The sequence below is a fragment of the Papio anubis genome, chromosome 12 (genome assembly GCF_008728515.1).
Source record: "Papio anubis isolate 15944 chromosome 12, Panubis1.0, whole genome shotgun sequence".
NCBI classification, from domain to species: Eukaryota; Metazoa; Chordata; class Mammalia; order Primates; family Cercopithecidae; genus Papio; species Papio anubis.
The window spans coordinates 72751641-72765405 of record NC_044987.1 but is presented as its reverse complement, the minus strand read 5'-3'; the positions used below and the strand labels follow the sequence as shown (position 1 = coordinate 72765405).

The following is a 13765-nucleotide window of genomic DNA, read 5'->3' as shown; positions in this document are numbered from 1 at the left end:
CCTGATTACATGCATATACAGAGATGTGCAAAGCACATAGTTTCTATGCTCTGAGAATGTGTGACTGCAAAATTGCATGTCAAAACCCACATAAGCTCAATAATCACTTCATTTGGCATCACGGCTGTTGCTGAAAAGTAAAGGCATACTACTCAAGGCTACATAATTGCAAGTAATAAACATTTGCCTTAGGGACAGGAACATTCTAGGCAAGGGTGGTAACATTTGTGGGCAAGGACATAAAGGACAATAGAGCCCAGGGTCTCACCTCTTAATGTTTTCATGTGCTGAACAGCCATCCTTAGCACAGTAAGTTTATCTAATTTCCTGGACATTGCGTTGCATGTTGGTACCAAAGAAGCCAACTCATCTATAAAACTGTTCATTTTATCCCGGCGCCGCTTTTCAATCTGACTGTGAGCTTCCCTGAACAACAATATGAAAAACGATTTCTTATAAAATGTAACCAAGCATCAAGAAAAGATGACAAAAATAAATGAGTTGTAACTGTTTTCAATGTTCATCTGACAAGGCAAATTTAGAATCTGCAGAATGTTCAAAATTAGACTTTTCTACTAAAGTCTCCAAAAAAATGGTCTCACTGCCAGGTCAGTATTAGTTTATGTTTACCTCATCCTTAGAATTCAGGAGAAAAGCTACAAAAATTGTCTTTTCAGAGTAAACTGAATTGTTCATTTCTCCTCATTTCTTTTCCTCTCAGCCTTTGCAAAATTGGATTTTGAAATGGGGGTGAAAGGACAGAGAAGGGAGGTGGTGGCTTCATAGCACAGAGCATCCAGAGCCCCGTGGGCTGTCCCTGAGGTCTGTGAGGAGCCCGCTGTGTGGCTGTGTGACCTGGGCAGGGCACCACTTCTTTCCAGTCACAGCCTCACTGACTAGGGCACCCAGTAACCAACACCATCATCCTTGGATCAACCAGGACTCCACCTAGGTGCAGCAGATGCTACATCTGTCCCCAGGAGCCTCCCCTGAGGAATGTCACAATCCTCCCTCCCGGAAGTGGCTGCCTGCTGAGGCAGGCTGACACTGACTGATGTGCATCTGCCATTGGTGACGGTCCTCCTAAGGAAGTGCAGCAACTATGGAAATTCAGTTTGCTGCAGCTGCCACAGATACAGAGCAATGGGAGCTCCTGCCAAGGCTGGCCTCTGAGGGAAGAGCTTGAAGCCTTAGGGCAGCCAATTTCTGCAGCCCCCTGTATCAGTCTGTCATGATGCAGCCTCAGAACACAGCCTGGTACTAACGGCAGAACTGAGGACCCAATGGGAAGAGGTCAGCAAGTGTGGCTGGAGGCAGGAAGGACCCAGGCAGAGAATCTACTAGAGGCACCTAGCATGCCCCGTGTGGTGTTCAGTTGCAACTCGCAGTGCAATAGGGGCCCCTGTCAGAAGCAAGTCCCAGCCATGTCTCCTGTGGAGGGCGCTCTAGTCAGGAAGACGCAAATCACTGAGCAATGTCTCCTGTAGATGGCGCTCCAGTCAGGAAGACGCAAATCACTGAGCCATGTCTCCTGTGGAGGGCGCTCCAGTCAGGAAGACGTCCTCTGCTGAAGATTGGGAAAAAACTTGAGCCTTGACTGATTTCTGCTACCTTCAAATCCCCTTCAGGTTAAAGGTGCTTAGACAGCAAAGAGTAAAGGCCAGCCCAGTATGGAGAGCATGGAGGGCAGAAGGCCACCTTGGCCAAGGCCCACTACCTGCCTGTTCCCTGAGGAGGTGACAGTGCCCAACAGGACTCTTAGACAGGAACGAACATGCAGAGCCTCCTTAGCTGCTCTCTAAGCAACCAGAACTAGAACACTTTGTAGACAAAATGAGGTCCAAGATTACCTTGCATTTTTTATCCTTCCTTGGTGTTCTGTATATTCTAACCTGGGGGGAGGAAAAAGCAAAAGATAAAAACATAATTCCCTGGAGATGAATGGCAAAGTTACACATTGCTGTTTTCTTCTGCCCGATCCCTGTCATCTCTCTGCAGACACACAAGGGGATTGGGGGTTGAAGGGACACAGTGTGAGCCCACAGGCTCACAGCCTCCTTGCTCATCTCCAGCTGAGGACATGGGTGCTGCCCCAAGTAATAGAATGTGTAGCAGTGCAAAGAAAATGGCTATAAGGATGCTGAAGTTCAAATTACTAGGTTCATGGTACCTTCCATGAGGGTCATCTTTGTCTGTGTCCATGCTTTCTCTGAAAAAACAAAAGAGAATGTGACTGCATGTTAATAAAGACATACAGAAGAGCTTCTTATTGTAAGACAGAAGGCTCTCATTTATCCAGAAACCAAACAATTAGAAAGCTGGAACAGCCACAGTATCAATTAATGATGTATAATAAGGGTAAAACAAACAAACAGAAATTAACTTGAACTTACTATAAAACCTGGACCAGCTTCTCAGGTTATCAAACAAAAGTTATCATCCCAAAAGAGTCTGTGTGTTAATATATATTTTACCATATTCTGATTGTTTGAAAATTGGGAATATGTAGTGTTTATAAAAATGCTTAGTTAAACATAGGCTCGAAATATCTCTAACCTCTCATTAGCCCCATAATTCTGGATAAATGAAGCTTATTCCATTTGCAAAACATACTGAGCATCAAAAATAAATGTGCACACATATCTATTTGGCAGGGAAGGGGTGAAGTGAGGAGGGTGGAATTAAAGTACCAACAAAGTACTGAGCAGAGCCCCAGGCAGCTTTTCAAAGGCACTGCTGCCAAGTGTTCTGCTTCTCAGTTAGATGGGAACCCCTAGACTTCAGGAATTGGGATGGAGGGGCGTAGTGGGGCTGAGGGCCACAGAGGGTCCTGGGGTCACAGCAAAGATCTCCCTCCCTTTCACAGACTCCAGAAATCCAAGTTTCGTTGCATCCTGTGGTTCAGTAGAAGAAAAGAGACTGAAATCCCCAGAGGAAGGAGTTCCAAACCCCCCTCACAGCCTTCTCCTATCCATACATTTATCAGGAGGGCATGGACTGCCAGCTGGGCCTCTCTCCTTTTTCCTTTATCCCATAGGAAAAGAGAGATCATGGCCCTTCAAACAATGTAATCCCAAGGGCAAAAATAGCTGTTTCTAGGAGCACTGGATCATATCGTGGGCATTCTAGAACAGTGTTCCCAATCAGATGCCCTGGGGTTCCTCACAGACAGAAGGTTTCCCCAGCTAGTTCTAAAGTTCAGAGATCATGCAGGCCGCACGGAAAAACAAAAATTCCCCCATCCCTTTTGTCTAGAATTCTATCTGTTCCTTGAGGCCAGGTGATAATCTCAGGTGAGAAAAAGCTCTGCCTGACAGTCATAGATGACTTCAGTTACATTAAAAGATAATGAAAGGGATTACGGTTGCTTAATTAATTGAGTCTCCATGAATTACAGAAGATTAGCAAACCAGAGTCCACAAGGGAAATCTTGGGTGGTGACCAAGCTGGAACCCACAGGTCTACATGACAGAGGCCTTAGAACACATCAGTGGCTCCCTCAGCGCTTGCTCAAGACAAAGGGTTTGTGGCCAACATCTCACAGTCTTTCTGCTGGGGAGTTACTGCTATGGAAGAACGCCCTCACAGCCCTCATACCCACTCTCCAGCCCCTGGGTGTTGGCTGTCTTAATCATCTGGGATAACTTACATATTAATCATAGCATCTCCTAGTGGGCATCTGACCTCCAGCCATTGTGCTCCCCAAATTCGACCTGTGAACTTCAGCAGAAAGGACATCTGCTGTAGGGGGGATACCTCCTCGGAGATTTTCCCTCATTAAACAAAAGAAAACCTCTTAAATGGACATTTGGGTAAGATTCCACGCAGCTGCTTCGGCAAAAGAAAATGTGCCTTTGAATGTTCTACACTGCCTTATTCCCGAGGTGTTTGTACATATATAGAAGGGATGACTGTGAGTGTGAAAATTTACTTAAATGAAAAGTCATTAAGTCTAAAAATAAACAAAAATACTATTTAATATAACAAGTTCATACTAATTTAAATAATGTTTAAGGACAATATCAATGTTCCTAAATTGTTTTCAGAGAGGACCTCCACTCATTCCTCCCATAAACATTCATTAAGCACCTGACACTTGCTGTCTTCCTCAGAGAGGTCCTCGGGCTAAGCTCTCTTTGAACCCCCTGAGATGACACCCATAGACTTAACCCTCTTGCTCAAAGGAGCAATGAAAGAAGAGGAAGAAAGGGGTAAAAGGCAGAACTTGGCCTTAAGGCTGTTATTTTCCCTGGGTGTAGAACATTTTGGGAATAGGAGGTGGAAGTTAAATGCCTCAGTAGTGCTGAAGGCTCCCTTCTTGCTTACAAACTAGGGGAAGGTAAAGCCAAAAACCAACTGTGTAGCCACCTAGAGTTGGGTTTTTTATTCCCATCCCCTTTTCCAGGAGAAACAGTAGCTGGTTGCTAGATGTTCCATGCCCAAGAACTGACACCAAGTTTAACAAGAGGAAGACATGCCCCAAAGGCCTTACTGGTAGTCAGTGGAGCTGCCTTTCCGTTTGCGGTTGCAATCCACACCACTGGTACCAAGAGAGCCGGAAAGCAGGTCAGTGGGGCCCGGGGACATGAAATCACTGATGGTTGAAGAAATGTCCATTCTCTGGTCTGCCATTGGATGATCTGGAATTGTTACAAGAGGCACAAAGGCGTGTTTATTTCGATGAGCTCTCGAAAGCGGTGGAAAACCCAGGGTGGTGCTTGGGGGTTTGGTGGTGGGGCGGGCAGGGCTGGGGGAGACCCGGGGCTGGTTTACAGCAGCACTAATGCAACTCTCACACCCCCGGACCCAGAACAGGCATGATAGAATGGAAAGAGCATCATATTTATTTTAAGAGTTTTTGTAGGAAATTTAAGCTCACCTGCTCATTTTTCTGGTGAAGACATAAAAGCCTAGAGAAGCTGAGCAGATTCTCAGTCCCTGTGCTGTGGCATGGAAAAACTAAACCAGAACCAGAAACTCTAGGAGTGACAACCCAGGGCGGTTCCCACTGAGGGGACCAAATATCCCAGATATTCTCCGACAATGCTAATTATTTTTCCTCCCTGTTCTCCACCAACAAAGCTAATTTTATTTTATTTTTATTTTTTACTTGTTTTGAGACAAAGTCTCACTCTGTCACCCAGGCTGGAGTGCAGTGGTGCAATCTCAGCTCACTACAATCTCCACCTGCCAGGTACAAGTGATTCTGATGCCTCAGCCACCCAAAACGCTGGGAAGCTGGGACTAAAGGTGTACACCACCACACCTGGCTAATTTTTGTACTTTTAGTAGAGATGGGGTTTCACCATGTTGGCCAGGCTGGTCTTGAACTCCCGGCCTCAAGAGATCTACCCATCTCAGCCTCCCAAAGTGCTGGGATTACAAGTGTGAGCCACCACACCTGGCTGCTAATTGTATTTTCTTCTAATCAATAAACATATGATCAAGGAAACGAATAAATGCAAGTTCCTTATTATCTTTGTACTTCTATTAGGACTTTTGAGAGCTTGTTTGGAGGTCCTAGCCGAAGAGCGCAGTTACTCATATACCCTTGACCAAAGACTGGTCCTCCTCTATCGGAGATGGTCATCCTTTTTGAGCATACAGCTTTGGGAGGGACGCACATGGACTGGCGAGGGAGGAATGGGACACCCGCCTAGCCAGCCAGATCAGCTCAATCAACCCTGGCGATCAATGGGGTGACAGATGTTGCAGCCAGATCATCCTCACATCCTGTTATGACCTTTGTAAACATTGTAAGAAAGCAGAAAATATCCTTTCTTCCACTGTAAGTCTTACTTGGGAATCAGGAAAATATGGTCCCCTCTATCACGGCCCAGGCAGTCGGCCTGTTTTCCCCCACTGTCAGCATCCTTTGCAAGGAAAGCCATGAATGATGAAATGAAGACATTGTAAAGAAATTTGCAAAACATTTTGAGAACTCATATTTTAAAAGCATTAAGCAAACCAGCCCTTGAAAAGGGCCTAACAAGTGCCTTGCAAGGGACTCTGACTCCAAGCCCAGTTGAAGAGGTTGGGCAGGGTGCCTGCCTACAGTCAGGGGGTCTGAGCTCCGTGAAGTAGGACTGGAGCTGTCACTATCCCCCTCTGGACCCAACTTCTTTCATCTGCAAACAGGAGGGTGAGTGTGAGCTACTGTTTCCCACTGTCACTGTTCTGCCGACAGATAAGTGAACCAGTTGCCTCCTGGTTAGATGACTGCCATTTTTTCACTTTGATAAGCACTGCTGGGGTGAACATCTTTGTGCATGTATCTCCTTGCATTTGAGCAATTATTTCTTAGAATAAATTTCTAAAGGTGAGACTGACAGGTCAAAAGGGGACACATGTATTCTGGAACATACTGTAACACTGTGCTCCAGAAAAGCGACAATAATTTCTATCCCCAACAAGAGTTCTTGCCAGTCTGAAGAGGAAAAAAAGAAGACCTCGTTGTTTTTACTTGTATTCTTCAGCTATTACTGATGGTGCTCTTCTGTTTACAGGCGTTTCTCTGTCTTCCCTTGTGTCTGCTCATGTCCTGTTTTTCTACCACAATGGCCTCCTACCCCGTGTTCACCTGTGTAACAGGGCATGGCTGGAGAAAACATACCCCTTAGAGGCCTGCATGCCGCCCAGCGATGCTTCATTCCCCTGGCCATTTATTTTCTCATTCTGCTATGAAGGACTTCATACTTTGTCCTCTCTCCTCAAACTTCCATCATCTCCTCAGTCTCCATTCTCCGCTGAGGACTCTGCTTCTTAGTGAACTGAGAAAAGAGGCAGGTGCACACCCACCACCTCCTTAGATGCTCCTACTTAGGATCCCTTCCCAGCTGATGCCTGGATTCTACCTCTCCCACCTCCTCGAGACCACCATTTCAGAACCCTCGCCCCAGCCCAATCCTGCACCATCCACTCTCCCCACGCTACTGAATCATTTCCACTTGGGTGAAAACAAGAGTTATGTAATTCCCATCTTGGGAAAAATAAACTTACTTGAATACCATCCTCCTCCAGCTATTGTCCCATTTCTCTGTCTCCGGTTTTTTTCCTCTTATTCTCAATAACCCAACTCCAATCAGATTCTCTCCCCATCATTCCCACAAAACAGCCCTTGTCGGGCTGACCAGTGACCTCCCCACTGCTAGATCCAATGGCCAGTTCTCTCCTTGCCCATCAGCACATCCAGGATAGCTGACCTCGCCCTTCTCACTGTCTCATGGCTTGGGAGATCCTCCTTCTTGCAGGATTCCTTCCATTTCAGTGGTCACTCCTTTTTGCTCTCTTTGGCTGGCTCCTTCTCATCTCCCTCAACTTCAAGGAAGGGTCCCATGGATGTCCTGGGCCCTCTTCTCTATCTACACACGCTCTCCAGGGGCTCTAGTGTCATTCCTTCAAATACTATAAACACTATAACAACTCCCAAATTTACATCTCCAGCCCAGATGTCACCCTGAATTACAGATTTTTATGGCCGACCACCTCCCTGACGTCCTCACTTGAATATACAAGAGAGATGTCAAACTGAAACATCCATAACCAAAACTCTAATTCTCTCCAAGCCAAGCCTCTCAGTCATTCCCATGTCAATCCTTCTGGTTGCCAGGCCCCAAACCTAGAAGCCATCCTGACTCCTTTCTTTCACAACCTGAATTCAATCCATCAGCAAATCCTATCAGCTCGACATTCAATGACTTTCCCTTTTTCTTCACATGTCATTTCATCAGTGAAGCCCCCTTGAATAGCCATACAATGCAAACCCTGCCAAGCCTCCCTAGCCCAGCCCCCTGCTTAATGTTTTGTCCTTAGCCCTTATCAACATGTGACCTACCACAATCTCCCATATTCATTGGCTGTCCTCTCCAGCAGGGTCTAAGCACCAGGACAGCAGGCACAGTAATTACTCCCTGTGCCCTTAGTGCCCAGAATACTTTCTAGTACATACTAAGTGCTCAATAAATATATATTGAATGAAAGAATAAATTTGTATACCAAGAATATTAATTTGTTCATCATTGATGTTGCCAACACTTTTTCCACCCTTTTGCTTAACTTTGTTTACGATATTTGTATGTGCTACCAAAAATGACATGTTTTAAAAGCCTTTTCTTACCCAGAATAATATAAATATTCTCTTTTTTCCTAAGATTTTAATAATTTTTTAAATTTAATGCTATTTGGAAATTATTTTGATATACTACCTAAGCTTAGGAATTTATTTCCCTCTAACGGATAGGAAATGTTTTCTAACACCATTTGCTAGCTCATACATCCCATTGTCACTAATCTGAAATACACCTTTATTGATTTATCACCTATTTCTGGACTCTCTACTCTGTTCCTCTGATCTAGTTATTTCCATCACAGTACCATACTGTTTTTATGACTGCGCTTTAGAATACATTTTAATAGCTAGCAGAACAAATACTCTCTCACCGCTCTTTATTTTCAGAAATTTCCCAGCTATTCTCTCTGATTTACCCCTCAAGAAGTATTTCATGATTATTTAATCATATTAAAGACCCTGTTGGGTGGGTGACATTGTTGTTATTTTGTCATTAACATTTACAGAAGCAGGGCCAGGAATGAGTACCGAGCCCTGCCCTCAGGGTCTTGGTGATTTATGGAGCCCTGGTCCCCTTGGACCACGCAGAAGACATGAAGTATCTCCAGAATCCCCTACTCCCTTTTTTGACCAGTCAAACAACCGCATGAGGTGGAATATCCCAAGTTTCAGAGTTCCTGGAAGAAACTACGCTTCCTAAAGGAAGAACTGCCATGCAAGCTACCAATAATCATCAGTTCACAGGGGGCAGGAATGGGATACTACTTTGTTACCTGAAGTTACAGTTCTTACACCCCAGATCCAGCTTGGGAGGAGTTAGGGGCCTCTGGACTTGGTCACCTCAAAGCAATTTTCATGTTTTATAATTTCTTTTCAGGCGGTCAGCTTCTTCCAAAAACCTACAGTGGGGGCCACAAGAAAAGAAAACCCAGACAGGTCACTTTGAGGTAAGTAAGTGTAAAAATCTCTTATTAGCTAAGGGAGACAGTGGAGATGGTTCATGATTCCTAATTACAGGGAGGAAGGCTGGGCGAGCATGTCACATTCTACTGGCACTTACCACCCCTTGCTGCCTGGCCATCCTTCAGCTTCTTGTTAAAGCTAAGTTGCAAACACATGAAAAAAATCTGGCAAGAGATATTTTCTGTGAAAATGCCTTCAAAGTTACTAAAACTGGATTCTTGGGCATGTCCTTAGAAGAAAGTTAGTTGTGTCTTTTTTTTATTTCTCCTACGGGGTCAAGTAATCATAATTGTGAAAACTTGCTGAGTGTGATTTTGTGTCAGGCTCTATCCTTATTGTTTCATGTAGATTAACTCACTGAAACCTGAAAGTAACTCTATGAGGTAGACACTTCTGTGTTCTCCATTTTACAGAAGAGACTGAGGCACAGAGAGGTGGAAAAACTAGCCAAAGTCACATAGCAAGAGAGTGGTAGCCTCCAGAAGCTACTTCACTGCTGAAGACACCACTTAGCTCTTGCTAGGTTGAAGGTAGTGGCCTGAAGCCAGACAACAAGAACAATGAAAAACAACAGAAAACAAGTCTTCAGAAAACATTAAGCCGAAACATAATGCCAGCAGAGCCAACACCTGAAACGAACTGCTGAAGCAAGCTCCTCGGTCTAAAGAAAACATCAGTGAATCTCAAGTGCATCTGGGCACATACGAAGTTAAGAAAGAAAGAAATTCTGAAACAGGGTTCATGGTAGCCACGTGGCAGTGCTGCCCTCCCACTTACTGAAAGGACTGAGGGGTCTCCTCTCCACCCTATGACTCATGTGGAGGATTCCTGTGTCTGGCAGGAACTGGCTCTGAAAGGAAGAAAAGGGTCACCCCACATCCTCCTAATCCATCCCTGCACTGCCTTGAGATGGCAAGATTTAGATTTTAAACAGGGCTTTCCTGACCTTTCTGAAGCAAAAATTTTGGCATTTCAAATTTCACTGGTTAATTCTTGCAGTCTTTGGGGTATCTCTGCCTCGATCGTTATAGAGATCTCCAAATGAATATCTGCGAATACAACTGCTTCCAGCCTCCTAAGGCATTCATTCCCCATTGCAATCTGATTCAAGAACCCTCACTTTGGGATTCTGTTAACCCCAGTCTGGGCACATGCAAATAATGTGACCAGAAATTCTGGCCTTCTCGTTCTTGAGCCTCAACTGGGAAAGCAGCAGCAAATGGATGTGAAATCCCCAGGCTTAATATACGTAATTCCATCTAAATCTGATTCTCTGTTTAGGTCACACGCTATCCTCCCAGCCCCCAAATTAGCAACCCAGAACCTACCCTGGGCTTCCTTCTTCTCTCCCTCCCACACCCCACAGCCCCCACACAGCCCTCTAAGGGATGGGCCCAGCCACTTCCTTCTAGCTCCTTGTCACTGCCTCTGTTCAGTCTGCTGTCCTCTCCAGCCCCATTCCCTCCCCACTGTGGTCAGAGGCAGGACACCCCCTTGCTCAGACCATTGCAATAGCTTCACTGCTCCCCCTAAGTCTTCCAGACAAAGTTCACCGCCCCCCCAGCAGGAAACATCAGGCCTTGCTTAATCTTCAGCCCAACCCTCCCATCTGCTGCCCTAAGCCCCCGACAGACTGAAGACGATAGTTCCCAGAACCACCTGCCTCTGCTGGGCCCACATTTCCTGGAGGTGTGGCTCCCTTCAACCACCCTGTCACCTGATAAACTCCTACTTTCCTTTCCTGTGCCTGCGGGCACACCTCCTGGAGAAGCCTTCAGAGCTGTATCCTCTCTCCCTGGCTCTCCTGCAGCAGCTCCTGCCCAGGTTCCTTCATGCCCTGTGGCCATTCTCTGCTTGTAGGCGTGTCTCCTCCACCACCCATAAGCTTCAGGTAGGTAGGGCCTTATTTATAGGCATCTCCTGTGCCTGGTCTCATGCCTCACTCCAGGTAGTACTCAACAAATGCTAAATAAATGAAGAACTTCATGTCCTTTCTCGTTCTCTGAGTTCCCTGAAATTTACTTAATTATTTAATTATTTTTTGAGACAGTCTTGCTCTGTTGCCCAGGCTGGAGTGCAATAGCATGATCTCGGCTCACTGCAACTTCCGTCTCCTGGGCTCAAACTTTCCTCCTGCCTCAGTGTGCTATGTAGCTGGGACTACAGGTGTGCACCACCATCATGTCCAGCTAGTTTTTGTATTTTTTGTAGAGAGGAGGCTTTGCAATGTTGCCCAGGCTGGTCTCAAAGTCCTGGGCTCAAGCAATCTGCCCATCTCGGCCTCTCAAAGTGCTGAGATTACAGGCATGAGCCACCAGGCCCGGCCCTGAGTTCCTTGAAATTTAGATGAAGGATCCAAATTTCAAGCACTAAACTCCATATGAAATTTCTCATTTTGATCAATTTTCCCAATATTCAAATTTAAAGAAATAATAATAATAAATGCTAATAGATTTTGGTACTTTTGCAAAACAAAAATCAAAAAGCCTTTTTAATTTTTTTTGAGACAGGGTCTCACCCTGTTGCCCAAGCTGGGGTGCAGTGGTGTGATCATAGCTCACTGCAACCTAGAACTCCTAGCCTCAAGTGATCCTCCCACCTCAGCCTCCCAAGTAGCTGGGGCTACAGGCATGTGCCACCATACGCAGCTAATTTTTTATTTTTAGAACAGACAAGGTCTCACTATGCTGCCCAGACTCCTGGGCTCAAGCAATCCCTCCATCTCGGCCTCCCAAAATGTTGGGATTATGGGCATGAGCCACCACGCCCAGCCTCAAAAGCCTCTCTTGCATGCTTAGACAAGGTAAGGAAGCTAAACCAGTTGTGACACTTAATTAACATTATTTCTGGGAAACTGTTTTCTGCCCAAGAAGGCATTCTTAGATGCAAGAACAATAAATAAAACAACAAAAGATAAAAAAGAAAGCCTCCTCTGGGCTACTTCCAAAAGGGATTTGAGCCAAAAGAGGTGCCTTTGAGAGGGTACCCTTGCCAAGGGTGGGCTCTGAGGGCCGCCCTGACTCGGCCATCCACATGGCATGTGGTGAGGATGCTCTGGGGAGAGCGTGGCCTGTGGTCCTGGAGTCAGGGGCTGCAGGTGTGCCCACTTCTGAGCTAGAGAGCCCCAAGGTGAGATGGAGTCTTGCTGGACCGCCAGAGAAAGCAGGGCATGGAGGGACTTGTGCAGGATGCCTTGGAAGAATGTGAGGGCACCCTCCATTTCACCGAGGAGCATGGCGAAAGGATCTCAGGGGTCCCACAGGAAGGAGCAAGGAGGGTAGAAGAGAAGTCACAGCCCAGCCTGCCCTGCAGAGAGAGGCCTTGACAGCTGAGAAAGGTGAGGGCATCAACCACTAGAAGGCGTCCAAAGGAGATACAGCTGCTCCTCTGAGCAGAGCAGGGTAAAGCTGAACACTGCCCCTCAAGAAACCCATACCCACTATCTACAGGAAGATGATCACATCCAAGACCCCCAATCCAGACCAGGTGACTCTCCTTTCCCTGGTCCCTGCTCCAGCACCCTAAAAAGCAAAAGAACAGAAAGGTGAGCCTGGCAGAGTGGATCAGTGTTCCAGGCTGAGCTACCCCACCCAGTGGGAAGGTTCTGCACAGCCTGGTGGCAGGGCTGGCCATGTGACTGACCCCGACCAGTGAATGAGAGCAGAAGTCACAGCCACAGCCTTCTAAAGGACCTTTAACATGTGTTCCTCTGTCTGCACAAGACCGTCAATTTCCCGGATAGAGGCTCCTCCTTTAGCCAAGGCCCTGGATGGACAGTAGCACAACGAAGAAATAAACCTTTGCTACAGTAAGCCACTGAAAAGTTGAGGTTGTTTATTACCAGGGTGACCAACTCATCCATTTGCCCGGGACCTTCCCATTCAGCACTGGAAGTCCTGCATCCCAGGAAATTCCTCTGTTCCAGACAAACCAGGATGGTTGGTCCTGTAGTCAGTGCTATTGTACAACTCATTGTATGGTGACAGACACGGGCAGGAAGAAGGAAATTAAGACTAGGATTCTACAGCCACAGATCAAGCCTGATCCAAGAGCAGGAACAGGAAACAATGGCATTTACAATAAACAAGTTTAATCTTCACAATAATCTATCCATTCATTGTGATCATTATCCCAATTTTCAAGGTGAGGAACTAAAAACTGAAGAGGCAACTTGTCTTACTTAAAATGACACAGCTAGCAAGTGGGGATGAAACCCAGGTGTGTCCAGCTTTACTGCTGGTGCTTCTAACTACCACATTGCTGCCAATCCTGCCTCCAAAAACCACCTCCCAAAAGTATAATACAGAGACAGAAGCAACACAAACAAACAAAACATAAAAAGCAAGCATTCCTGGAAAAGGAACAAGGAGAATTTATAAGAAAAAGAAATCCTGGGTCAGGAAAGCTACAGGAACTGAGCAAACAAGTTATCTCTGAGCTTCCTGGCAGCCAGGGCAGAGAGGGAAATGCTGGCTCTCACTCTTTTAAGACCTGGAAGTGTATCAGGGAGTTCATCAGGACAGGCCTGAGCAAGGAGAGCTGTCTCTGGGAAGGTTCTCTCTATGGGACCTGAGTAATACTATGCTGAATGGCTTGGGGAAAACAAGTGTTATAAAAGAACAGAGGACTTCCCCCTTTTTAAAATGGGACCCCAGTGAAGGCCTGCCTCTCCTTCTGGCCCACAGTGTTACCCCTAGTGTGACAGCTGGGTGGAGCTCTGTTAAAACACTTGGT

The 13765-nt window shown here is 46.0% G+C and overlaps 1 protein-coding gene across 46 annotated transcripts in view; it reads right to left on the bottom strand.

Moving 5' to 3' along the window:
• ARNTL (aryl hydrocarbon receptor nuclear translocator like) overlaps positions 1-13765 on the bottom strand; it is a 109489-nt gene that overhangs the window by 28329 nt on the left and 67395 nt on the right. For 9 of the 46 annotated variants that reach the window (XM_021926029.2, XM_021926021.2, XM_021926025.2 and 6 more), the window contains 5 exons: positions 8842-8967; positions 4493-4640; positions 2171-2209; positions 1851-1892; positions 269-426 (listed from right to left, as the gene is read on the bottom strand). In XM_021926029.2, the coding sequence (XP_021781721.1) occupies positions 269-426; positions 1851-1892; positions 2171-2209; positions 4493-4632 (379 nt within the window). In that variant the 5' untranslated portion in view covers positions 4633-4640; positions 8842-8967. Of the gene's footprint in view, positions 1-268; positions 427-1850; positions 1893-2170; positions 4641-6613; positions 6771-8841; positions 8968-13765 lie in introns of all 46 variants that reach the window. The other 37 variants (XM_021926040.2, XM_021926044.2, XM_021926047.2 and 34 more) reach the window with 10 other exon arrangements.